The following is a 27958-nucleotide window of genomic DNA, read 5'->3' as shown; positions in this document are numbered from 1 at the left end:
TTTAGGACTTGAGTGAAAATCTGATGATGTTTTAGGTCATATTTATGCAGAAATCTAGAAAATTCTAAAGAGCTCACAAACTTTCAAGCACAACTGTACATGTTCAGTTCTGTGTTACGTGACAATAAATATTGTCAAAACGTTTTTGAATTGTACTGAACTTATTTGATTTGAAAGTCTGGTATTGATTACATGCAGATGCTGATACAACTACTAGGCTACTTAAATATATATGATACTAAATAGTTAGACAACATGATCTTCCGAACCATTGCTTCAAGAAATTTTCTCTAATTGGACCTCTTTAGACTTTAGTTGAATACCCCTGGTGTATACAAATCAGCAAAACAAGGGTGCCAGGCTTCAAAAAGACCCACAAAGCAGGTCAGGTTCTTCACTAGATTCACTAGAAAAATAAGGTCCTGCAGCTCCAAACACCTGTAATGGTACATAAAAAAGAATAAAGAGAAAAAAATGAAAACAAAACCAAATTTTAACAACTCTGCACATTTTAATTCAACAAAGCTGTGTTCCAAGTGTTCCCAGGGCACCAAAAATGTGAGAGAGGGAAGAAGTGTACAGTGTCCCACATGAGATGCTAGAATGCTGGAGATCCAACAGTTGCTAGGGTTTGCCTAACCCTCTTTCAAGAGACAATGAGAGTGAAGTCAAAGAGGGAAAGCAAAAGGTGGCAACATCTCTGGCCACTAGAGGGCACACAAACCCAGAACGGAACAGATGGGACTGAGCAGGCAGCTGGTGAGGTGCCTCAGACACACCTGACCTTACAGCTTCAGCAGGAGACTCAGGGCTGGAAGAACCAGTAAGGGGGCATTCTAACCTGGTGTCCCAATAGCAACAGGAAGACTGCTCCTGACCCCAGAAGTGATATGGGGCTTGGCGACCGGGAATGGCATTCAAAGCTCTGTTTCTAGCAAAGGCCCATGGGAGGAGAGTCAGGCAAACAATCTGGTGAAAATGCTGGAGTTAGTGTTCAGTGCAGAGTTGTGGCGGGCAGGTTTATGAACCACCCCACCAGATAAATCGATGACTTTTAGTTGCTCTCGGAGAAGATGTAGGTTTGTTGTTTTGAGCGTTTATTCTAAATTGAGTTTTATCTGTTGTTGTTAGATATTTGTGGTTAATAAAGTTGTCTTTTTTGCACCATTTGCTTATTTTGTGCTGTTTCTGAGTTTGAAGCACTGTCACCTGGACCCATTTCTTGGTAAAACATCAGGCTTGGAGTATATTTTAACATATATCCTCCGATCCTTTTGCAGATTCAGTAATCCTTATATTCAAAGATACACCCCTATAGTTGTGGGCCTTGGTCATCTTGACTTCATGATGCAGCCACAGAGACGGATGTCTGACTGGATGAGCAGCCAGTTTTCCTATTTAAACATCCTACGCTAGCTATCAGCGGCTTCTCCTGCCCTTGAAGCACCCACACCTCTTACACTTTCAACTTGCAATCTGAACTGATTTTCATTTTCAGTGTTTCTGACGCTTTTTGACTTGCCTTAAGAGGACACCTTTCCAGTTAAAGGCTGGTCTGGCAGGAACATTTGAGTCAAGCGTTTGCAATTTATTTTTCTTAAGAAGCAACTGTAGTTAAATGGGTCACGCTGAATTTGTTTTGCCACCATTCCTTTACTTGAAACCCAAGTGTGTTTGCTTAACTGGGCGCTTTATTTGCTTTTTTGAACAAATAGGCAGAGTGACTCACGGGTGTCCTGTTGTGTTAACCCTTGTTGCTGGATAATAAAATAGAATGACTTGGAAAGGTGCCATTCAGTCCAATTGGTGTGTCTTTGGGATGTAGGAGTAAAACCCATGTAGACATGTAGAAAATGTACCAGGGGCAGAATTTCAATTTGGGACTCCAGTATGAGGCAGCAAGGGTAACCAGTGTCACATAGATAGAAAGATAGAAACCTTATTAATCAGGAAAGTAAACTGCAGGATTACAGCAGCAGAAGAAGAAAGCCATGAATAGGGTTGCCAGACGTCCCTTATATACGGGACATGTCCCATAATTGATCATTTTGTCCCGTGTCCTGTAATGACCGTTCAGGGACACCCAAATATACGTATTATTGGTTACTTTGCAAAAAAAATTATTAATTGCTGATAATAAAGATCGTTTTGTCTGTGCTGAAATTCCAAACAGAGAAACCTATCCCGAATTATGGTATAAATTCATTAAACACACTTCTCATTGACCTCATTTAAAAGATTCAGGATATTGGGACTCGAAAGATTCCAAATACAGTGGTACCTCAGGATACGTCCTTAATCCGTTCCAGATCCTTTGACTTATACCAAACAGGACGTATACCAAACACATTTTTTCCATAAGAAATAAAGAGAAAATGATTAATCCGTTCCCATGAAAAAAAATCCTATTGTTATTGGCATATTATACATTGATGGGGTTGTATAAAATAATTTAAACACTGCTTAATACTAAAATACATAAATACAAAAGCAATTAGATGAAATAAATGAAAATTTAACCTCACTTTACTTTTTAATAACGCCTTTGTTTTTCATAATCGTAGATACCGTCGTTCTCGGCACACATTATGCAGTAGATATGTCCTGGATACTCATGCCACCTTCATACTTTTCAACAATCGATACAAATTTAAACACAAAATCACGTGAAAATTCACAGAGAGTTATAGCGCGGGTTGTTCACTGAGTGCTAGCAACTGCCGTACTGACGCTTGTGGGCAGTCGCGGCTTTGTCTCGAGAGAGGGGTAAACAAGGGTAGCGCGCGAGTTGGACTTATTCCAAAGCGGACATATACCAAGGTATCGCTGTATTGTTTTTACAGAAGTTCTGAAATAAAAGTGAAACTAATGAAATAGCAACAATTCAAATAAAAAAAAAATCTTAAAAGTGTGTGTCCGGAAAACCAAAAACGGGGGTTGGCGAGCGAAGCAAGCAGGGGGCGAAGCAAATGTAGGCATTTACTAAGTGTAAAGTGATTAGAATTGCGCGTATTAGTTACAATTTCATGGTACAGTGTCAGTCATTGCTACAGTATATTGGCACATAGCGTCATTGTCTGTTAAGATGTCTGGTAGACCAGCTCAATACCATTGAGCACACAGGGAACAAGACCACCTCGGCAGAAAGGTGACTCATTACGGACCCTCCTTCGGAAACAGAGGTGGCTTTGTCCTTTCTTGCATGCAGACAGACACTGTGTTGGTAGTCCACTCAAGCCTGTCGTAGAGATGCCCTCTGTGGTACTTACAGTATCATTACAATATCATTATCGTTACAATATCATTACCACCTCTACATCTTCACCTTCTTTGAGAAGAGGGGACAGAGTGGGCTTGGCCCCGAAGTTCCATTGTCTTATGTATGTTAAGGTACGGGTGTTTCAGTTTGTACCATTTAATAAAGTCCTTCACTACTGATACACCCAACTACAGAGTCAGTCAAACAATTACACGGCGTGGCCACCATTTATGAAAGTGAAGGGGAGATGACATGATTCAGTATTGTACCTAAAGAGTATACAGGAATTGAGCCAGTACAGTTCCCTGTGGAGCCCCTGTGCCACGCATGACCCAGTTTTTTGGCCACACAAACTCTGGGTCCATTACGCAGGATGCTGTGGTAGCCGCAACCCATATTGACCGGAGTTAATCCCTCAACAGTATGAGCTTGTATGAGTGCCATCTGATGATAGCGTAACCATTCACTGATCTTTGAGTTGGTCTGATTAACCAGGCAAAGAGTTACTTTTAATCTCAGATTTAGTACTGTAAACGCAAAACTGTGTGGTGCAGTAGGGAGTCCATATCTTTAGAGATGCTTTTAACACTCCTTAACAGTCTTGTGAAGCACCAGAGGCATTTCTTTTATCCATATTAACAAGCAGGGCATAACAGGAGAGTGTTGAGTATTGATTGGATGTGCAAGTAAGAATTTCACCGTACTCTGTGCACGTGACAGTGACACTACATCCATTACTGCTAGCAGAACTGAAGTGAGCGCAATGAAGAGCAGACAGACGTACCCTTTCATTGTGGGCAAACTGACAAACATTACAAACAACAGACTTTGTGGCAATACCATCGCTTTTCTCTCTGGCCCTGTCCTATTTCGCTTTTAACCAGAAGATGTGTCTGTATAATGCATGAATGAACAGCTCCTAGGTTATGACAAATGTGTTCTGAGATTTTTCAGGTAAGAAAGACGTATATTTCTAGGTAAGTTAAATGTGCTAATCCTGGAACTGGAGAATAGATTAGTCTGTGCAAGTAAGAATTTCACTGCACTCTGTACATGTGACGATACTGACCCTATAAAGAAGCAGAAGGGAGGACTCAATCTACAGTACAGGCCGAAAGTTTGGACACACCTCCTCATTCAATGTGTTTTCTTTATTTTCATGACCATTTACATTGGTAGATTCTCACTGAAGGCATCAAAACTATGAATGAACACATGTGGAGTTATGCACTTAACAAAAAAAGGTGAAATAACTGAAAACATGTTTTATATTCTAGTTTCTTCAAAATAGCCACCCTTTGCTCTGATTACTGCTTTGCACACTCTTGGCATTCTCTCGATGAGCTTCAACAGGTAGTCAGTCACCTGAAATGGTTTTCACTTCACAGGTGTGCCTTATCAGGGTTATTTAGTGGAATTTCTTGCTTTATCAATGGGGTTGGGACCAGCAGTTGTGTTGTGCAGAAGTCAGGTTAGTTGGACGCTCATTTATTTTTCAACAGGACAATGACCCCAAACACACCTCCAGGCTGTGTAAGGGCTATTTGACCAAGAAGGAGAGTGATGGAGTGCTGGAAATGGTCATGAAAATAAAGAAAACACATTGAATGAGGAAGTGTGTCCAAACTTTTGGCCTGTACTGTATATGTTACATTTTGGGAGGCTGCAAGTCTTTCTTTGTTTTAACCAGTTGTGTTTATGCCTGGACAATCTTGCCGTCAATTGAGACACCTCTGTTTCTTTTCAGTGGCCAATGTAACTGGCTGCAGCTGGATCGTAGAGTCCTGGATCACGACTTTTCAAAGAAACCAGGACCAGTAGCCTTGAACTTCTCTGTCAGGTTAGTACTCTAAATGTGAAGCAGCGTGTGGGTGTGAAGAGTACTGCGGACATGTGTATGTCATCTTAAATGTAGCATGCCCTGTGTAAAGTAACTTAGCTATCGTTCTACACTGGTATTTTTTGTTGTTTGCCATATTAACTACAGCATGCTTAATCCAAAATTCAAAATGCTCCAAAATCAAAACCCTTTGGGCACCAATATGGCAGTCCCTGTGTTGTTTTTTGTTTTATTTTTTTTTACTGTTCACTGGATGTTGTGTAGATTGCAAACCGATTTATTCATTCTGTAGGGGACAGTTAACACTGTAGTTTACTTACTTACCGGCCATAAAGATAATGTCAGAAGTTAAGCAATCATCATTATCAGAATCGGAAAACTTTATTAATCCCGAAGGAAATTACTTATGTTACAACTTAACAACAGACAAGGGACACGTTACACTAAGAGCAAGTATAAAGTAATCAAGTAAATATAAATAAAGTACAGGGTGACACAGAAAAACGGGAACGTTTGAAATGCGTAGTGGCAGCCATGTACAGTTGGCAGCACTGCGGAACAGGGACCTTGAGCTGTAAACAGTCTCGCCGTTTAGTAATTTAGTAATCAATTGCAAGGCAATCAATGGCAGCTGTGCGAGAATTGTTCGGTAACCGTGTCATCTCAAGATTCGGTGACATTCCCTGGCCCTCAAGATCACCGGGTTTGTCTGTTTGTGATTTTTTCTTGTGGGGCTACCTTAAGAGTCGGGTCTACACGACTCAGCCAAGGACACTGAATGAATTGAAACAAAGAATTCAAAACGAAATTCGTGGTCTCCCAGCTGAGATGTTGCAGCGATCAATGGGGAACCTCAACAGCAGATTGGAAGAATGCATACGTACAGGAGGACGCCATCTACAGGATGTAATTTTCAGACACTGATAATTTGGATTACTGTCTCTTAAAAGGCAAGTTGTGGTTCAATTGCTGTCAATAAAATTTTTTTTGTTGGATTTCTTCTATTTTTATTGGGTTTTTCAAAAGTTCCCGTTTTTCTGTGTCACCATGTATAATAAATTAAGTATCAAACTAGAGTGCAGAGTGTTGCGGCTTAAGTTAATATTGCACATTCTGAGAACAAATAAGGTTATTCTCATGTGAAGAGAAGACAATTTATTGCACAAGAACAGATAGCATGTTGCATTTTTCAAGTATTTGAAAAACGTACCTGGATATGAAATAAAGAAAGAGGGTAATAGCTTAAAGTATGGCTGAGTGACTGGAAAAGGAGTTATAGAGTCAGATGGCTGTGTGGAGGAAGGATCTTCTGTGACGTTCAGTGGAGCACTTGATGCTGGTCAGTCTACTGCTGAAGACGCTCGTCTGTCCAACCACAACACTATGAAGTGGGTGATTAGCATTTTCGAGCCTAGACAACATTCTCTGATCTGCCACAGTTTCCATGCTGTCCAGTTTCTCTCCTACCACAGAGGAAGCCTTCTGAATTAGTTTGTTTAGTCTCCTGATGTCTGCCACTTTTATGCTGCTTCCCCAGCATGCCACAGCAAAGAAAATGGCACTGACAACCATGCGGTCATAGAACATCAGCAACATAGTGCTGCTGACACTAAAAGATCTGAGCTTGTGTAGGAAATACAGCCTACATTGACCCTTCTTGTATATGGCCAGCGAGTTCCTGGACCAGTCTAGCTTATTGCTCATATGCACCCCTAGATACTTGTACTCCTCAACTATCACCACCTCCATACCCTTAATAGACATTATCATTGAAGAAAAACAGTTAGCTATAGTGTGATTAGGTAATGAGGAAAGGGGCGCCAGTATTTCAAGAGCCATTGGGGTTAGGACATTAGCACAATTGTGAGGAGCACAGGCCATGCAGTCCAACAAGCTTGTTCATCCTATTCTCCTAGACTGTCTAAAAGAACATCATAGTGAGATTGGAAGGTCCTTAAAGGCCTACTCTCCATGGTTATTTATTCTATGTGTCTTTGGCTGTTTGTGTGAAGAAATTTTTTCTAACATTTCTGCGAACTCTGCCCGGAGACAACACCATCCAACCTCGGCTCCTTAGTGACAAGCTGACTGGGATGGGAGTAGATTCACACCTGGTAGCATGGATCGTGGACTATCTTACAGACAGACCTCAGTATGTGCGTCTCGGGAACTGCAGGTCTGACTGTGTGGTCAGCAACACAGGAGTGCCGCAGGGGACTGGACTTTCTCCGGTCCTGTTCAGCCAACATAAATCGGACTTCCAATACAACTCGGAGTCCTGCCATATGCAAAAAAGACACTGCTATGGTGGGCTGCATCAGGAGTGGGCAGGAGAAAGAGTATAGGAACCTAATCAAGGATTTTGTTAAATGGTGCGACTCAAACCATCTACACCTGAACACCAGCAAAGCAAGGGTGCTGGTGGTGGATTTTAGGAGGACCAGGTCCCTCATGGACCCCGTGATCATCAGAGGTGACTGTGCAGAGGGTGCAGACCTATAAATACCTGGGAGTGCAGCTGGATGACAAATTGGATTGGACTGGACTGCCATTACTGATGCTCTGTGTAAGAGAGGACAGAGCCGACTATACTTCCTTAGAAGGCTGGCGTCCTTCAACATCTGCAATAAGATGCTGCAGATGTTCTACCAGACGGTTGTGGCGCGCCCTCTTCTACGCGGTGGTGTGCTGGGGAGGCAGCATAAAGAAGAAGGACGCCTCATGCCTGGACAAACTGGTGAGGAAGGCAGGCTCTATTGTAGGCACGGAGCTGGAGAGTTTGACATCTGTGGCAGAGCGACGGGCGCTGAGCAGACTCCTGTCAATCATGGAGAATCCACTGAACAGGATCATCTCCAGACAGAGGAGCAGCTTCAGCGACAGACTGCTGTCACCGTCCTGCTCCACTGACAGACTGAGGAGACCCCACACTATGCGACTCTTCAATTCTATTCGGGGGGGGTAAACGTTAACATTATACAAAGTTATTGTCTGTTATACCTGCATTGTTATCACTCTTTAATTTAATATTGTTCTTTATCTATCTATCTATCTATCTTAAAAATTGCAACAAGAACAAAGGGTATGGTTGGAAATATGGTATTTTAAAGCAGAAACTGGGATCTACTGTACTAATTCCTTTCATAATTTTAAACACTTCAATCATATCGCCTATTAATCTATATTTGCTTAAACTGAAAAGATTCAACTCCTTCACTCTGTCCTCATAGCTCCAGAACCTAGACCAGGTCTCAGTCAGCCTAGTCAATCTTCTCTGGACTCTCTTTAGTGCTGTTATGTCTTTTTTATAATATGGAGATCAAATCTGTACACAGTTCTTCATAAGAGTTTTCACTAGTGTGTTATATAGCTTAGGTATAACCTCCCTTGACTTGTATTCTACACATTTTATTAGCCTTCCTCATTGCTTCTGTCCAGTGTTTTGATGACTTCCTGGTCCTTCTCATAAGGTGTACTTTCAAGTTACAGAAGTTTCATTTTGTATTCAAATCTAACATTTTTACTACTGTAAATGTAATACCTTACATTAAATGTAATCTGCCACAGTCTGCCCTAGCCAGTATGCTTTGCAAGCCCCTCTGCAGCAATCTGGATAATTCTGTGTTATCCACCCTTCCACCAAATTTGATTTCCTCTTCAGACTTAACCAGCTTTTTGATTATTTTCGTGTCCAGATCATTTGTGTTTATTAAAAACAGCAACAGCCCATCACTGCTCCCTGAGGGACACCACTTTTAACATCACCTAAGTCTGAAAAAGTTAGTGAGTCTACTCCATGAAGACCACTCTAATTTTGGGTGACTCAATAAGCTAACGTATAATTTTTGGGACATAAATGGGCAGTCGGTGGAGAAAAGAGAAAAAAACATGCAAATTCCACACAGTGTCTGAGCTGGTGTCTGAACAAAGTGTTCAGTCGTGTTCATCCTGTCCTCCTAGATTGTCAAACAGAACATCATATTGAGACTGGAAGGTCCCTAAAGGCCTACTGTCCACCATACTGCTTGGTCATTTATTCCATTTGGCTCTTTGTGTGAATAAAAAAAATTTCTAACATTTCTGCAAACTCTGCCCTTAACATGCAAATTCCACACAGTGTCTGGGCCGGGATCTGAACAAAGTGCCCTATGACTGTGAGGTAGAAGCGGGACGTGGTGCACCACTATAACACCATCCCATCATCTGTCCATTTTCTAACCTACTTATCCACTCCTGGGTAGTACAGACCTAGTGTTTATCCCAGCAGCAATAGGTATAAGGAGCCGGCATTGCACAACACATTTCTGCACACACCCACACACACAGTGTCAATTTACAGTTATGAATCAGCCTAATATGACATGCGGGGAAGTGGGAGGAGATCCAGATTACCTGAGGAAACCCCAGGAGCAAAAGCCACTCAAACAGAGGTCAGGCCTGTGATTTAGACCATTGACTATGTAGCTGTGAGACAGCAACCCAAACCACTAACTACACAGCAATACCAGCCTTGTGGCATCCAGTCATAAATATGTACAATTTTATTTACATTGAAGCATTTAGATAATTTCCATGTGTGTTTTAAACAGCTGAATATGTTACATACCCCATATCTTTTGAGTATTTTAATGAGCAAAAATAAATGAATTAAATGTTGGCATACATGCAAGAACCTCACCTTGAATTGGTCTCCATCCATCCATCCATTATCCAACCCGCTATATCCTAACTACAGGGTCATGGGGGTCTGCTGGAGCCAATCCCAGCCAACACAGGGCGCAAGGCAGGAAGTCAACTCACCGTAGATTGGTCTCCATAAAAATCCATTTATATCTTGCCAGTTCTAGATAGTTGGTAATTGCTTTCCTTTCCATTTTCAGATTTTATATCGAGAGCATTTCATTCCTGAAAGAAAACACAACAGTGGAACTGTTCTTTCTGAATGCAAAGGCCTGCGTCTTCAAGGTAAGCAGCACCACCTGCTCGACTTACCATATGCACCATATCACAAAAGTCACTTTCTCATTGTCCATCTCTACGATTGTTCTAAAACAAGTAATGTGGACCTCAAGTAGGTTAGTGGGCTACCAAGACCCTTCCAGATGAGTCATACTCCTATACTGAAAATAACAGACGACAGTTCACAAAGGTGTTTAAAATTAAATCAGTGGCAAGAATAAGAGGCAAATGTAGCATTCTGAAATTTGCTTAGTCTAATTCAGCATTGCTGGGGAGAGAATAAGAGAGAAAATACAGTAAAATTATGTTTCATAATGAAAAATCAAACTCCTCTGACACCTCTTCACTTCTGCCATTCATCTGTGAGGTGGTGGAATGCAAAGCCATCTGTCCAGCTTCAAGACTTCTGTGTCTGATCCTCCAAAGGCAGGAGATGCACCTCTGCGTCTTTAAGACTTTATCTAAGTCCTACAAAACAGAAAATTCAATAAAACTGATCAGTTCTGCTGCCTGGTGCTACAGGGAAGGGTTTCTTAAACTAGGGGTCTTGGGTCAAGGGTTTCCACCGTTTGGGTCGTGAGTTACTGTTGTATTTAATGGTAATCGGCCGCAATGAATCAATTGACTTTACTCCAACTATTGTCCTTGATTCTCTAACCTCCGCTGATATAATTGTCCACAATTCTCCAATACCTCCCTGCACATGTACGATCCCTGGGGCATTCAACAAGGAATGGGTCTCAAAGACTCTTAAAGGGGCAAGATTGGGTCTCAACAGAAAAAAAAAAAAGAAATACTGATATAAGAGATTCCAAATGTGCATTAAAAACTTTTCTTAGAGATTCAAATGTTTTTCATTTTACAGCCTTTAAATATAGATATTAAGATCCATGGTAACATTTTAGACATTTAAAGCACAGCATTAAGCACTTTGCAATTGTTTATTATTTAAAGGCAAACCCCCCTTCATCTTGACAGTAGTTTGGGCAGCTTAGCCTTCACAGATTACAAGGAGTTTAAAATTCCACTTTAAATGTCTGAACTAAAAGTTTACTGTGGGTATCACAGTATTCATTCAAAGACACCAAAATGTTATGTTCAAATTTTGTTAAATAAATTTAAAGTTTACAACACTGTTTGTTTACTTTTAAGTTCTAATTTTTATTTTTGGTGGTATAATATCATAATAGTTTTTTTTTTTCTTTTTCCTTTGAAAGAACAAGTGTCTTACGTTTGAATCTTGCACCTGATTGTGCACACAACCTCTGTGTGCAGTTTGAATATTCTCCCCATTTTAACATTGGGTTCCCTCCCACGTACCCCAAAACAATAATTTGCAACACTTTGCAGAGATCTGTTTTCACTGTTACGTGATGTCATCATTCCTTTCGAAATGTGTGTAATTCCTTCAAATGCAGAGTGCCACAGGCTGTAACTGCTGCACCTCTAGTGTAGTCCAGTCGGCTCTTGTTCAGAAAGCGGACACCACTGAGGCCTGTGCGATATATCGAGTGGCACGATATGAACAATATTTTTTAATGCATCGTTGAAAACAAACCTATCGCGATATATTATGTAATATGTTTTATTAAACACTACAAGTGTGTAGTGCGTTATTTCTGCTAATTGGAGCACATCCTAAATGCAGTCATTGCGATTAAACCCCGCCTCCTGCTTATCTTAAACAGTAACAACAATGGCTGAGACGGAGGCAGAAACGAGTATGGCTATCAGCGATGATTTAGTGCTAAAAAAAAGGTACAAATGTGACCTTCGTTGTTTGGAAATGGTTTGGCCTTAGACAAAATGATACAGAAAGACTTATATGTAAACTTTGTAAGAGAGAAGTAGGAACGAAGAGTGGCAACACCTCGAACCTCTTGAATCATTTGAAAACAAAACACGTTACGAAGTACCAAGAATGTATTAAACTTCACGAGAACTCTGCTCAAAACGCAACGAAACACATCCCTGCCGCAATTGCATTAATGAGTATATTTTGGTTTATGCCTATGATGTAAAGTTGTAAGTTTGCAATTACATGTAAATAACTAAACAGCAATATAAATGTGTGGCTTCTTTTTTAAGTAATAATATATAGGAAAAAAATATCATTGCATATCGTATATTGACTTTTGGTCCAAAAATATGGCAATTTGAATTTTGAGCCATAACACCACTTGTTTTTAAGATTGGGCACCTACTCTAAATTTTTAAGATTAGGGACCCTGGTGTACCTGGCCTTACCCCCACGACCCTTAAGTTCAGAGTTTGTAGTAGGGGTAGGCCAGTCTAAAATAAACAAGAAGGTGATGGCGTCCGCTTTAGGAACAAGACCCGTCCAGCCTACACTAATAATCACAGATACGAGGTCACGTTGGACTCAATACACAAACCAGCGTTGAATGGGCTTGGCATGCACTCGACACAAACGGTAACCAAGCTTTTTCTCCAACCCAGCGTAGTGGGGCACCACTGCGCCACCGGGCCGCCCATTGTCCCACTTTATTCTAAAGAAGAATGTTAAGTATTAGTGCGACACCAGCGCCAAGCGGTACACATTTAGACTTAGAAGCAATAACAGAGTTGAGGTGTACAACACGGTTTACACACAATTGCTTGCGACGGGAAAATATTCCTAGATAAGAAGAGATACTCGGCGTATTACGCAGCCAGACTGACAGACTTATTATCGTAAAGTAAAAACCTGCTCTACCAGGTCATACCAACTGTTATCTTCAGTATGGGTGTTGTAAAAAAACAAACTACGCCAAACATGCGCTCACGGAGCATTTTGTGAAATGTATTTTGGGCTTATGTGTGTTATGAAATATTGTCAAAGTTAGACAGATAACGTCGCCTCTTTTCGCTATTCTGAAACGCAAGAATGATCGTTCACAGGTTGGATTGTGTACCCCCTTGTAACAAGATGGTTCAGTCTAACACCGAGTGGAACCTGGAGGTACAGAGCGCGGCACCCCGCCCCGCCTGCACTCCCTCCCTCCGGCAATCTGTGCTGGTTACTCCCCTTGCTTTTCATTTTTATTTACAGTTTTTTTTTTCTTTCCCTTGTCTACAGGAAGACATTGAAGTGGAAAGTGAAACAGCCTTCAAGCTCGCGGCATATACTTTGCAGGTGAGAAGCAGTCATTAGAGTTTGGAATTGTTACGAACCTAATAAAGTTGGAGTAGACCGTTTGTGTTTGTGCGCACGCGCACGCCATGTCGCGGCTGTGCCAGGGCTGCGCAGAATGGGCTGCTTGCCGTTTAATTGTGATAGGATGTCTTTTGGCTAGATTGTGTCGTCGCCCTTTGCCCGGCATCAGTCACGCGAATGTACAGCTTTCAAGATCTTGCAAAACCTCGGTGCTTGACTTTCCCGCTCCAACAAACAAGATTATGTTGTATACATCAGTAACGACTTAGTACATTTGAAAGAATCCGTTAGACTTTCTCGTTTGATTTCACGTCTGTAGAACAGGCGGTGACTATCAATATTCTCAGTTGTCTCTTTGGGTTCTCGACCCGGAGGTGGTGCGAGTGTGTTTAGTTGGGGGGTGAAACGTGGGCGGACCCCAATACCACTACACACCGTAAACAAGACACCGCTGATCGAATTGTGCGCACTGAAAAGCAGCCATTCAGAAGGAACGATGTTGTTTTGAGGGACTCTAATCAGAGTCCAACAGCCTCATCCACTAAACATATTTTAATCTCTAAATCGCTTCGCATTTTCCTGTTATGTCATGTTAACTAATGCATGAGCTCCTGTTTGTTCACTGCAATTTTTTAATCTAAAATGTCACGACGAACAGCAGTAAAGTCACCATTGGTGTATTACAGTTAGCTGCTGATTATTGTTCTTATTCACATTAGAGTACGGTCTTGTCTGTATTGATTAGCAAAAGACAAACCTGGTTGATCAATTCCCACATTATAAAGTAAGAGTTAGATTTTGGCTTTTGAACCTCCAGAAATAATTTTTGTTTTTCAGTGTAGCTGTACTTTCAGTTACTTCGCACACAAACAAACTTTACTTCTTATTGCTCTTTTGTTGATCAAGCATTTCTTGAGCCCTTTTACAAGCTGAAAATTTTCCAGTAATATCAATCTGTAACATTCTGGTTTTAAACACAACACTTTGTAGTGCACTGCCTGGTATAAATATGTGCTGTGTAAACTAAAGCTGAACTATGTATCATGACTTTTATAGCTGATTATCTCTGATCAGCTTCCTAAATTCACAAAACTTCCTTCTTTGTAGGTGACAGTATTTCATGGAGGATTTAAGGCTAGCCAGTTTAAATTTTTCAAATTTGTTTGGGCATTTTGAAGTTGAATATGTTATGGGTTGGAATCGGTGTACAGTAGATCATATATTCATCTGTTATAACTAATGCAAGACATTCTACAGAAAATGGATGGTCATTCTATCACAGGGTGCAGTGTGCAAAACAGAATTTCATAGTAGAATGAACGTTTGGTATGAAGCTGCATTTTTAAATTTGCATAAGCGGAAATTGTAGTGATCAAGTGCAGTACACCATCTGCTGAAATTAACTGTCATTGACTCGTATTATTGTAGCCGGACAATCCATAATTAATAGAGTATCTATCTATCTATCTATCTATCTATCTATCTATCTATCTATCTATCTATCTATCTATCTATCTATCTATCTATCTCTGCCTACTATACAATACTATCTATCTATCTATCTATCTATCTATCTATCTATCTATCTATCTATCTATCTATCTATCTATCTATCTATCTATCATGCTCCATTGTGCACAGTACACCAGACGGAATAGTCCAACCCTTCATGTGAATTTCTATCTAACTGATCATGGCTGTTAGGTTTTTGTAACTAGCTTGCATTTTGTTCTGAGTTCTTTTCGGTCCCCCATACCAATGTTTACTCGATTATGATTTTGTAAATTGCTTTGAATGAAAGTATGAGGAGTAGTAGTACTTGATGAAAGTAGAGATCTGACTAGTCATCTTCACTAACTGAAGACTAACTGCTGATAATGTGTACACTCAAATGGTAACCCAGTTGTGAAGCATTTTAAATATAGTAATGCTAGAATTAGTTTATTGTTAATGATCACACATATTTAAAGGTTCCAAAAAAGTGTTCTTTGTGGTGCAGTTTGAATGTTTGTCAATTATTAGATCAAACTTTGGTTATTTTTAAACATTATGTCTACAGTAGTTATGACATGTATGAAATTGTCAGAGTGATTTCTTCTATGGACAGTGAATAGCATGCCACATTCATGTTAAGAAAATAATAAGTTGATCCGTTTCTTTCATTAATTTCCATGAACACTGAATGGTGCACTTTTTATTAGCTTTATTTTGCTCACTAAGTCTTTGATTGCCTCACATGCCCTTGGCTTACATGTTTAGTATAAAATCAAACAGTTATCAATCAGTTGACCAGTCTAGCAGTAACAACAAAAATTAACCATTTGCAGATTATTGACAATCTATTTGAATTATTAATGGTAGGCTGTTGCAAAGACAGTCTTTTCACAACTAATCTGAGCCGTGAATATAATTGAACCACCCATTCCCATAGTTCCCAGGTTGGCCTCAAAGTCCAACACCCACATAGCTGATTTACTGCCTAGCTTCTTCCATAACTTGCATCTGTGTTTCATCTGTCTTTTGTGCTGCTTGTCATCTGGTGCTAATGACATTGAAATCACAATTGGCATTGCTTGTGTCAGTCACCTAGAAAGAGTACTATAAGAGTTAGTCATTTATATATTACCTGCTGATTACACCTTTATTACTCAAGATTGCCTTTATGCCCACTCCAGTGTAGGAGGCCAGCCTTTAGATTATATGTACCAAGGTGCCCCCTGCCCTGCTGTGATTTGTGTAAGTGGAATGTGTCATTTGCATATTTCATGCTACCCCCATTGGAATGTGCTATATCCATATATGGTTCATTGGCTGGATGAAAAGTCCCTAAAATATCTCATAGACACATTGTCTGCACAGTTGCACTCCAGGTGTAGAGCCCTTTTGTTTCTTTAGAAAATATGGGAAATTTGTGATAGTTTTTTTTTTCTTTGCCTTCAAGTTTTGGTGTTGACCAATAAACCAGAAAAGGCAGACTCTTTTATAATCATACAGTATCTGGTTATTTATTGTTATTTTTTTTTTCAACTTGTTTTTTTCTTCCTTTCAGGAAGCAAAGGGTGATTTCAAAAGGTAAGAGTATTGAAAATCTAGAACATATGATTGCTTGCCATTCGACTTTACATTATTGAATATGAACTGCAGTTATAAATGGCATCAGATAAAACATGTCTTTGATTTGTGTTTCATACTTGAAGGTTTGTGAAGGGCTTCTTCAAGATTCTAGTTCTTCAGATAAGAAGTCTGTTTCACACTAGCACTCAATTCTCTTTGTAGTATCAAAAGTTCTCATCAAGGCTGACACTGTCTTCCTATCTGTATGTAGGTGACTTTGTAGGCCTCTCTGTGTGGAAAGATGATGTGTGAATTACATGGAGGTTTCACAGTTCCTCTCAAATATCAATTGTATGATTGGAAACCATTTGAACTTAAGAATCAATGCTTTAAAACTGAAAACAGAAGTGCCATAAATAAATGTAGAAACATAATATCCTTACATTTGTGAAGGAGACTAGAGTACTCTGGGCATTCCCGTAGAAACGGCCCATTTGGAGAGACCAAAGCAGTGTACTGGGTGTTTCCTCAAACTCGTTCATTAATTTTCTGTAATCCTTTATTCTAAAGTGTGGAATCTACAGTAGATAAATCAATGCACCATAAATGCTTTAATGTTTGGGCTTTGTTTCACAAAACAAAGTTATTTCTTACTCTCTGATATTAGGATTTGTTGGTAAAACATCAAAAAATGTGTCACATAGGATAAAAAGCATAGTTTTCTATATAAATAAAACCAACATCTTGTGTGTCCAGCACATACTTTTCCATGCATAAAATTGTAATTGCGATATTTTACCTCAATGCAGTAAGCATCTAAGGTATATTTGAAGGAAAAGTAAAAGTGATATCATTTTAATGCACATCTAAAAGTTGATAGTGGTGTCTATGGTTGTGTTAACACTGTAGTGTGACACCTTGCTCACAAAGTGGTTTTGTGCCATGTTGCTGGTACTACAGTGGAAGTAACAGAAGTATAGTACAATTCTTATTTGCATGCCTGACCAACCTACGACGTGACACCAGTCTCCAGCACCATGATGAACACAATTTTATTATAGCATTTATAGGGTTATGGTGTCATTATTGTTGAAGTTCTTACTTGCATGTGCTAATCAACATGGAACACGTCGCCACTTTCTTACACCGTGAGTAGTGACTATAACAATCTTCCCTTGAAACTTGTCTTCATTACCGATAAAATGTATTGTACAATTTATTACATCATTGACAATAGGACTGATTTCATTCCAGTTAAGTATGTTAATTCATTTTACTGTATTGAACAGAATATTCAGACTAGCTTAGCTGACGTACTCCTTGTCGTATGTTCGGTAATACTCTCGGTTCCTCAAGCTTTGTGGAAAAGATGCAAGTGTTGTCGATTTCCTCGATACTAAAGATGTTCTATGCAAGACCACAGTTTTCTGCTTTCTAGAAAATATGTTAGATTAGCGTGACTGGGGTGAGTCGAGGAAGCCTAATTCAAATAAAGATATAAACACAAGGCCATCTCATAGCTTTATTTTGATCAAACTAGTTTCTTGATTTGTTTTTGCCATACCTACCTGTAGTGTGCATTCAGAACACCCTAAAGGCCTATGGTTGCTAAGTTCGTCTGTGGCAGCTTTCAGAGTTTTTATTTTTACTGTTGCAGCAGACATGGCTTGTCTTCAAGCCTTTTTCTGTTTATTATGCATTTATTTCCATTATTTCTGTCTAAAGAATCCATCCATTTTCCAACCCGCTGAATCCGAACACAGGGTCACGGGGGGGTCTGCTGGAGCCAATCCCAGCCAACACAGGGCACAAGGCAGGGTATCTGAAGAATACTTGTTCAAAAGTGGAATCCTCCTGTGTGAGCAGATGTGGCTATTCTGTTAATTCTGAGTAGTTAATCACATTTTATTCACAGTTACAATATTGGATTGTTTTCACACAAGGTTGCATTCCTCCTATAAAAGTGAACTTTCCAGATAGCATAAAGCAGAAACTATTTTTTTATTTAGTGGAAGAGTCAAAAAATGTCTAACTGTAACATGCTTTACTTTTTTTTTTTTGATAGTAACAAACAATACATACTTTGATGCTTAAGCATCCTTGAAGAACTTACTTCTGGCCATTACATATCCTTCTATATAAAAGAGGTCAGGATTGTCCTTCCGTCCCGTGAGTGCTACGTGTGGAGTTTCACACACGCCCCGTCCATTTTGCAATGCACGATGGGATTTGTAGTTTGTTTTTTTTTTTTTTTCCCCAGGTAAAAGATGATTTTCTACTCCAGACTGTGCGATATCTTCTTCTTCTTCTTCTTTCTTACTATATAAAAGCGGTCGAGATTGTCCTTCCGTCCCGTGAGTGAAAAGCGTAGCGGTATTCCGCTTATCACAGACTTACTACTTGCAGCTTGCGGTACGAAGCGACATGATGTGAGCAGAGTTCTGCTGCTCTCATCGTTCCCTTGCTTTTGTGCCCGATGCAAAATTAGACAAAATTATGTCTCTGGAAATAATTAATGTTGATGGAGTACAAATGCCACACCGCATAGTAAATATCAGGGGGGTTCAAAAAGGCGACCTCAATATAGAAAAAAGGTTTAAATTTCATCACAAAAATAACAGAAACTACGAGTATTAAAGTAATACCGCTCAAATGCAATATAACCAAATTAATGAGTTTGTATAAAATATCAAATTGATCTACATATTGAATTGCCTTAAGAAGTGGTCAACTTAAAAGTCGGTCGCCTTAAAAGGCGGGTCAGCCTAGTAAAGATATAACGGAGGTTAAGACTTGACGAATGGTTGAGAAGAATTGATCAGTGCAGTAAATTTAGGACAGTCATGGCATTTTTTAAAATAAAGTTTTTTTGTGAAGGTCGCCTTTTATTGTCTGTAAAAAAGAGATGTGTATTATTTAGGCATTTTTTTTATCTTGACCACTGTTGGTATCTATTGATCCAGAGTCCCAAGAATTTCTTTTTTTACAGTGGCTGCTGGGCTTATTTATATATTTTATTATTGGCTGATTTTATTCCCTTTTCTTGGTTTTAACGGAACAGTTCAATTAATTATGTGTTTTGTTGCAGCTATTTGGCTGCAGTCCCATTAACGACTTCTCTATAAAACTCTAAAATGTTTTTCTCATCATAGTATTTAGTGCATTTTTTTCCTGTGCTTGCTTAATGTTCTAAACTCTTTTGATTACTTCCCCTTTTCTTATCCAAGAAAAGAGCTGCAAATACTGGGGTAGCTAATAATCGAGTGGCTAACTTGGCCTCTTGCCTTATGTATTTTAACTTAAAGTAGGAGGAATTACTTACAAGGAGCATTATTATAAACAAGACATTCCAGTAACAGCAAATGAAGAAACTGACTTAAGCAGAAATGTGCAGCTCTACATCAACCCAAGTTTACGACTCTTTGATTGTATACTGTACTTCTTCTTGTAGCTAGATGCTCTGCAGATGTAGAGATTTCAAAGATGTCAGTCATAATAGTGGAAGTACCACTAGAGAATGTTCTTATGACTGCTCATTCAGGAAAATACTTGTTTAAGGGAGAATATAAAAATACTGTGTGGTTTTAGTTTAGAGTGTGTGGGAGGGTTTACTATTCAAGTCATAATCAATCAATCAACATTTATTTATATAGCACATATTCATACAAAAAATGTAGCTCAAAGTGCTTTACAAAATTAATAGAAAAATAAAAAGTAAACATAAGTCAACATTAATTAACATAGAATAAGTAAGGTCCGATGGCCAGGGTGGACAGAAAAAACAAAAAAAATCTCCAAAGGCTGGAGAAAAAAATAAAATCTGTAGGGGTTCCAGACCACGAGACCGCCCAGTCCCCTCTGGGCAATCTACCTAACATAAATCAAACAGTCCTCTTTGGATTTAGGGTTTTCATGGAAGGACCTGATGATGATGGTCACGTAGACTTCTGGCTTTCAGTCCATCAATGTTGGTGCATCATGATGCTTTGAGTAGGTGGTGGTGGCGCAGGCCGCCACCACAAAGAAACAAAAAAACCGGAAAAAGAAACAGAAGAGAGAGAAACAAAGAAACCGGAAAAAGAAACAGAAGAGAGAGTAGATATTCATAACATTTTCTAACCCGATTGATCCAGCGCAGGATCGTAAAGGACAAAGTCTGGTCCCAGCAGAAGTGAGCACAAGAGGAAAACCAGTCCATCAGACGGTCCGTTGCATGCACATATCGTCTTCAGGATGTAAGAGAAAGACTAAAGTACTGAAAAAATAAAACAGTAAAAGGGAGAAACTACGCATGAATAAGACTGGATATGTGATTTAAACCCAGTCTGCTGGAACTGTCATAAAACAGCACTAATCATTTAAGGAGACCCTCTGGATCAGGGGTCTCCCAACACGTTGCTCGTGAGCTACCGGTAGCTCACCACCCCTTTCCAAGTAGCTCGCCAAAGGTTTAATGAATCCTTCATAAATTTAAAAACTTGATTAGTCAAATTAGGGGTGGGTGATCTTTCCAGAAAATCATATCACGATCCTTTTAACGCAAAATCACGATCCACAATAGGAATTGCAATCTGTGTTTTCAATGTGCCATACACTTAAATGTTGATTTATTTTGTTTTATAATTGTGTCTTTCATTTTTCTATTCTTTAATATGTAAAGCACTTTGAGCTACTGTTTGTATGAAAATGTGCTATGTAAATAAATGTTGTTGTTAAGAGAATATCTGCACTCAAACTCATCAAGACCTAAATGACACTTTATTTTAAATATCAAACAAAGTTGAATTCAATTGTTCTCTCGTTCGCTAGCAATGCGGAGTTAAGGAACACACCCCGAAGCTGGCGAGTGAGTGAGGAAGGCCCCTCCCTTCGGCCCTTTGTGAGGATCTCGGATTCGCGCAAATAAATCGGTACAGCAAGCGAACTATGATACTTGGTGAAATGACAGAAGTCGCAAAATCAACCGGAATGTTCCAGCAAATTATAAGAAAAAAAAAAAAAACAATCTAAATCCTTTAAGTAGTTCTCTCGTGAAAAGCTGACAGACATGCAGACAAACATTGGATTTTATATATTATATATTAGTAAACCTTCAAAATAATGTGCAGTTAAAGTGTCAACAGCATTCTTGGCATTTCTGGAGCTTAGTAGAGCCAGACAAGTATAAGAAACTTCACCAAGCAGCTCTGAAAATGTCTGCTTTGTTTGGGTCTCCATACCTCTGTGAGTCTGACATGAATGTCATGAAATCAAAGTTCAGAACAAGACTGACAGATGAACATTTAAGTGACTCCATAAGAGTGAACCTCAGTGGCTCCACTTCACCATACACTTGCCTGTCTTGTTGACTCCATGCTGTGCCAGTCATCTCACTAACTAAAAAACGCATCACACATGCAGCTGGACATGTGAATATTCGTGTGAAGTGGAAACGGTGGCATGGAGCAAAATGACAAATGAATAAGTCATATCTGTGTATTTGGAATTGCATTGTTTTGTTTTGACAGCATTCATGTTTTAATTCAATAGTGCGAGATGTACAAGAAAATGCATACTGACATACAAAATGCACTTGCAGGTCAGCTAAATATTTTTTGTGATGTTTTAATGCAAAATGTGAGTTGTGGACACCAACATTTTGTAAATGTTTGGGCAAAACAAGCTTACTCAGTTTGTTTGGGTTGAAATAAGCTATGAGAATAAACGTTAGAAAACATGAGTAGCTCTCGGCCATTTTCATTTTGTAAAAGTAGCTGTCGGCGGGTAAAAAGGTGGGAGACCCCTGCTCTGGATATTGTGGTGTATATAGGTAGCTGCACATTGTTGTGATTTTCCTATAAGATGTCCTATCTTTGTAAGATTGGGAGTGTTAGTTGCCAGAAATTATGAGTTGCCTTGATGCCACCCAGTAATAATAATGATAGTTATGCTGAATTGTGTATCCAGTTTTCCAATGTGATGCCTTTTTAGCCACACTGGTGCCGCATATTCTGACGTGCTGTACAGAAGCCTAGAGCTGAGAGCATCTCAGTGTTGTATTCCGCACAATCTCTGTAAAATATTTTTTTTTGTAAGTGAATATGTATGTCTATATGAACTATTGGAAAATGCATGATCAGAAAGTGAGTGGGTGACCAGATATAACATTTTCAAACCTGCTTTCATTCAGTTCGCAGGGGACATAGCCTCTTCTTGTAGTGCTAGACACGAGGCATAAAAACACCCTTGAAAAGAAGCACTTCTCCATTGCAGGCCCAACCACTCACTCTCATGCTTGTGGAGGGTCAATGTGGAATTGCTGATTAACCTAGCCAGCATACCCACATAGACACAGGGCAATATGAAAAATCCATAAGGGATATGTTTACTTAAAGAGTTTATATGGTGTGACAACTCTATGGGGGCGTGCCAGCCACCCAGCCCGACACAGACAGACAAAAACAAATGTTTTTTATTTTTCTTTCTTCCTTCACTTGTGGGCAACGTCTTCCCCATTCCCACAAGTATAACACAGTCCAAAGCACTAACAGCCCACAATACTTTACTTTCCTTCTCTTTTCTTTTCTCCTCCACTTCTCCTCGACAAGCTTCTTCCACCTTCCACCCGACTCTGGTTCCCTGTGCAGGCTCCATCAGGTGAAAGGATAGCCCATAGGGGCTCAGGAACAGCTGCAGCACCCCCTGGCGGCGCCCCTGGATCCCAACAGGGCTGTAGGCAACTCCATCTCCCATGAAGCCCTGCTGGAGTCCGAGGTACCACTGCAACCCATGGAGGGGCTGCCATATAGCATCCCAGGGGAGGTAATATTCTGCCCAGGCTTGCTCCCCTGGTCCTGTCAACAAAGTGTCGTCCCAGCCGGGCAAGGACCCTGGCCACCCGCTAAAATGGCTTTTATAAGTCTGTCATTAAGAAAAACAAATGTTCAAATGCGCTCCGGTTTAATGAGTGGGATAGAACGATCAGTGTCTGTGTTTACTGTTAGTGTAAATGTTTATATTTATGTGCTATTTTTATATTCCTCAATCTTTGCATTGGTCTTCTTGTAAATGATTTCCTCTGCTTCTACTCCTTTAATGATTTTTTTTTCAACTGTACAGTAGACTGTGGGTTTATATCTTTGACATATTAAGTAATTATTTATTTTAGGCGTTTTGAAACTCTTAGGGTCTGTTGAAGTGGTGCTGTGTTTTGAACATTACAGCCTGAGGCCGTTTTAAAAAGAGTTTTGGAACTGTTAAACTTTGTGTTTTAAAATTTAAAAAAAGAATAATCTTGAGTATTTTTAAAACACCTTGAAAAATAAAGTAGTCGTAGCTGGAATATGACTTGTTTAGTTGCTCTTCGCACATTTGCATGCAGAGATGGCGTCTCACACACATGTACACCACCTCCTATTTTTTAATGAGCCTCACAGCAGGGCTATTGAAAGAAAAACATTGCGGAGCCTGCAGCTACATGCTGCTTACAAGTTGTCTGAATCCACATGCACTATATGTTATACTGACAATCAAAGGAAGGTGGGCAGCCAGGAAGCAGGGCGAGGATGTGAAAACAGTATGTTGATGACAGAGAAAAAGATCTGAAGCAGTTTTACACCTGGGAAGGTAATTAGCATAAAACCTTTAAGAAATGCTATTGTTGTTGTCATGAATGCCATTGTTTGGTGATAAGAACACTTTAGAGATTCTCATCCAGGCAGATAGACTTAATATATTCCTCGGCCGTGGGTTTAGGTTACGTAATAAAGAGAGGATGAAAAGGCAAGCATGGAAAGAAAACAAGGATTTTAGTGCTGACACTTTTGTATTTAGTGTCAGTTAATCTTGAGCTACAGTGGCCTAAGTGGTACCGCTGCCAGCCCTGAAAGTAAGCACCTTCTTTATTTAAAGCAGGTTGTCTTTACCTGAGCATTAAGCTTTCACATTTTTTATCATGGGTTCAACATTTCTCCTCAAACATTATGGTTAATGACATGAATCAGTGAGGACAGCTTTGTTATTTGAGTTTCGCTTTTACTTCGTATGATGCCCATTTTTGAAGCACGTTCTTTGCATCTTTATAATCCTGTGTTTTGGTGGTCCTCATAAACATCTAAAAGATATTAATGATGCAGACTTGCTAGTTTGATTGCTAGTGCTGGTAGTTGTTTAATTGTTTCCATGTTTATATAGTTCTGGAAAAGTAGCACAGGAGAGCAGATTTATTATCTAATGCTAATGGGAGAATTTTCCAACTGTAATGTTAAAAACATAATGTGTAAAGTTTAACTACGTCGACAAAGTTAGCAGCTAAGTTTTCATTTTCATTGTTACCCAGTTCTACTTTAGTTCCAGCTAGTATTTAAGGGAGTATACCGCTATAGAATTCTGCTACTGCTGGCAAGCCTTAGTCAAAAATATGGCCACGTGTTTTGCATAATCACTTGGAGTCCAGAAACGCAAGAAGTGACACACAAAGTGTCTATAAGGATTGGCAGCTGGATTAGAGAGAGAGATAGCAAGCAGATGAACAGAAGCATTCCCAGTTAGTACTAAAACCTTCATTCCAATAGTCTGCCTGAGCCACATGTAAACAGATTGTTCAAAGAAAGTATTTGTCCCCGTTATACTGGGGTCAGTTTGTATAGTGGCTCTCTTTCTACTTAGTAATCTTTTCTTAAAGTGGTGTCCTTTTTTTTTTCCATACTATTACCAACATGACAACTACTTTCTTAATCCCTTGCCAGTCACTTTTAATCCCTTGATAGTGTCTGACGACTTAAAGCAGTCCAGCTAGCTACTGTACAAGGGATAGTTCTTTCTCACTTGCGTGATTCAGAGTTCTTTGTTACTTTTGGAGAATTTTATTGTTTATAACCAATCTACATTTGCCTGGGGTGGATACTAGGGAGGCGGTGTGGCAGGAAATCTATTTTTAAATATGGCAGAGAGTCCAAGTGAATTCAGGCTTGCTGGTTGACTGCTCCCGAGTTTTCATTAGTCTTTTTCTCCTCTTTGAGCCATCACACACACACACACACACAGACACCTCCAGCAGGTTGTCCAAATGGTCATGTAATCTCTAGTGCTCACCTGAATTTGTGGGGTTTTTTTTCTTTTGTTCAGTGACATCTGACACCAGCGGCAGCAGTAGTAGTTTCTAGCAGGTTACAGTTTACTGTTTTCCTTGCAGTTTATATCCAGGTGGCCTTCCAGTGTAAAATAAAATTACTTTCTTACCAATAGATTTGAAGAAGTAATGCATTTTTCTCACCACCCCATTGTTTGTGCAAGCAGAGACGTGATCTGAAATGTGTGTACCAGCATTTTATGATGTTTACCTTGACTGCAAGGGGCAAGTGATATCTGTCCAATTATTCTCATATTCAGTAGTTTACCCTTACCTTATTAAGGCAAGCCAAGTGAATTAAGTAGCCAGCTAATAAATTGTTTATAGAGCAAATGAAACAGACAGCTTGAAGTTCTAATGTGTTCATGCACTTTACATTGTAATGTGTAGCTTTTTCTGCAGTCCTGTGTACAATGTAGCACTGTTGTCCTGGATGGACGTTGCTTTGTTTCACTGTGTGCTGTATTAATGGTATACAGTATGGTTGAAATGACAATAAAAAGCTACTAATACATATAAACTCACTTGACATTAGTGTTGTCAACATGAACTGGATGGAGTACAATTGTTATTTTTGGGTGACTTCAGAGCACAAAACTGATGGAGTGATTGTTTGATTTTTAGCTTGTTTGGCAGGTTTTGTGCATTTACTGATACTATTAAACACAAAATAATGTTTGCCTTTGCTACTGAAAAAGCTCAGTGAAGACATCCATTAGTTACCTCAAAACTATGTGTTAGTAAATACACACTGTTCATATTGTCCATCCTTCTGCATTTTTGTAAATCTCCTGGATTTTTCCCCAGGTATTCAGTGCAGTTCCTGTTTAGTAAAACAATACACGATTCCAAATGCACATTTTACATGTATGTATGTTTGGACTGGATTTAATATGGATGTCAATTTATTTATATAGCACATTTAAAACAACATAGTGATGCTGCGGCCAAAGTGCTTTACAATAATAGAATAAAAGAAAAAACAATAGACAATAAAACATAAATAGTAATTGTACTGGCCTCACTGAATCCCCTGTTCAATTATCCAGCAAGCTAAACACCTTTATGCAATAATTCCCGGAACCACGAAGTGATGTTGAGAATGTTTAATTACAAAAATGGTGTGAAACTGTAAATACAAATACAAACAAACACTAATAAGTACTTGTATAAGTAAAATAAAGTAAATACAGCAGTATTTATAACTAAGAGCTTAACCGCTGAAACCTTAGTGAATTTACAGATGAAATATAACATTTACTTTGACATTCCCTAACCAAAGTTACTTAAACAAAAGCTATAAAACTAGAAAAAAGAGATAACTTACAGGGAATGCCTTCACAAGGGCTAGCTAAGCAGGATGGCGAAGGATTGTTTGGTAATAAACACACCAGGCTTACTGCTGCTGCACTCACTTCCTACTTCCTGTCACACTGGCTTCCTGCATCCTGCAGCAGTAGCATTAGGATTTTTATGTTAGGGTTACAAGGTTTTCTAAACAATTAGAATCAGAACAGTAATAAAATATATGAACATAAAATAAGATAGATAATAATAGAAAGAGGAAACCATCAGTATTACTGAAGGTCACTGAATGCAAGTTAAAGGAGTGAGTTTTTAATCTTGTTTTGAACAGTACAATTGTAGACGACTCCTTTATATGATGAGGTAGAGAGTTCCACAGGCGAGGGGCAGCAGCTGCAAAGGCCCTGTCCCCTTTGGTTTTACATTTGGTACGAGGGACAAAAAGAGACAACTGACCAGAAGATCGAAGCACTCTGGATGGCTGGTGTAAAACACACAGTTCAGATAAATAGACAGGAGCAAGCCCATGTAAAGATTTAAAAACTAGCAGCAAGATTTTAAAATCAATTCGAAAACTGACAGGCAGCCAGTGTTAAGAAGCTAACATAGGAGAAACAGAGTCATACTTCCTTGCCCCAAGCAGAAAGCGAGCAGCAGCATTTTGGACCAGCTGTAACCTGTGTATCAGCGATTTGTTAATCCCAGAATACAGCGATACATACACACCTTATGGATCCTGTAACAGCAGATTTAAGTAAAGATATGATCAAAGTAGGTAAGATCGAAAAGAATTAATGATGAAGTGGCAGGAAATACTGCTGTTTGAATAGTCAGAAACAGGGTGGGGTCAAAGAACAATAGAAACACTAGTCTAAGAAAAAGAAAAATACAAACATGTGCCATTGAGGAGTTCTTCTTTAAGTACAAGGTTAGTTAATAGGCCAATGCGGAGCAGAGTTAGCTTGCCTGACTCTGACTTGACTGGGGTTTGAGCAGATAAATAGGACTTTAGGTGAATACAATGTTAATTTGCTGGTAGAACAGTTTTACCTACACTTGTGAAAAACCTTATGGACCCATTGGGCATTTCTAGATTGTTATGAAGTTCCTGGCAGCTAACATCAACCGTGAGGCCTCCTCCACAGTCGGGATAGAAGGTCATTGTGGTGGTGGAAGGGACAGTTTCATTGTTTACAGAAATCGGGCCACATCCACTTGTCAAGCTAGAAGTCTACTGTAGTGATTAAACGTATTCTTTTGAATTAAACACAGTTT

At 39.4% G+C, this 27958-nt stretch overlaps 1 protein-coding gene and 1 long non-coding RNA gene across 7 annotated transcripts in view; one reads left to right on the top strand and one right to left on the bottom strand.

The window, feature by feature from the left end:
• The window catches only part of LOC120540460 (FERM domain-containing protein 4B-like), a 143508-nt gene that overhangs the window by 66136 nt on the left and 49414 nt on the right, over positions 1–27958 (top strand). For 3 of the 5 annotated variants that reach the window (XM_039771293.1, XM_039771291.1, XM_039771292.1), the window contains 4 exons: positions 5007–5099; positions 9980–10064; positions 13138–13194; positions 16265–16287. In XM_039771293.1, the coding sequence (XP_039627227.1) occupies positions 5007–5099; positions 9980–10064; positions 13138–13194; positions 16265–16287 (258 nt within the window). Of the gene's footprint in view, positions 1–5006; positions 5100–9977; positions 10065–13137; positions 13195–16264; positions 16288–27958 lie in introns of those variants that run through there. The other 2 variants (XM_039771294.1, XM_039771295.1) reach the window with 2 other exon arrangements.
• Positions 82–26794, bottom strand: LOC120540462. Of its 2 annotated transcripts, XR_005635815.1 has the most exons (5): positions 26706–26794; positions 10398–10526; positions 10092–10219; positions 9900–10004; positions 82–438 (listed from the first exon to the last, which is right to left on the bottom strand). It is a non-coding gene; the product is annotated as an uncharacterized LOC120540462 (long non-coding RNA). The 2 variants fall into 2 exon arrangements; XR_005635814.1 differs by lacking the exon at positions 82–438 and having other exon boundaries at positions 8115–10004.

The sequence above is a fragment of the Polypterus senegalus genome, chromosome 12 (genome assembly GCF_016835505.1).
Source record: "Polypterus senegalus isolate Bchr_013 chromosome 12, ASM1683550v1, whole genome shotgun sequence".
NCBI lineage: Eukaryota > Metazoa > Chordata > Cladistia > Polypteriformes > Polypteridae > Polypterus > Polypterus senegalus.
The sequence above is the reverse complement of the archived record's forward strand: the minus strand, read 5'-3'. Positions and strand labels throughout refer to the sequence as shown.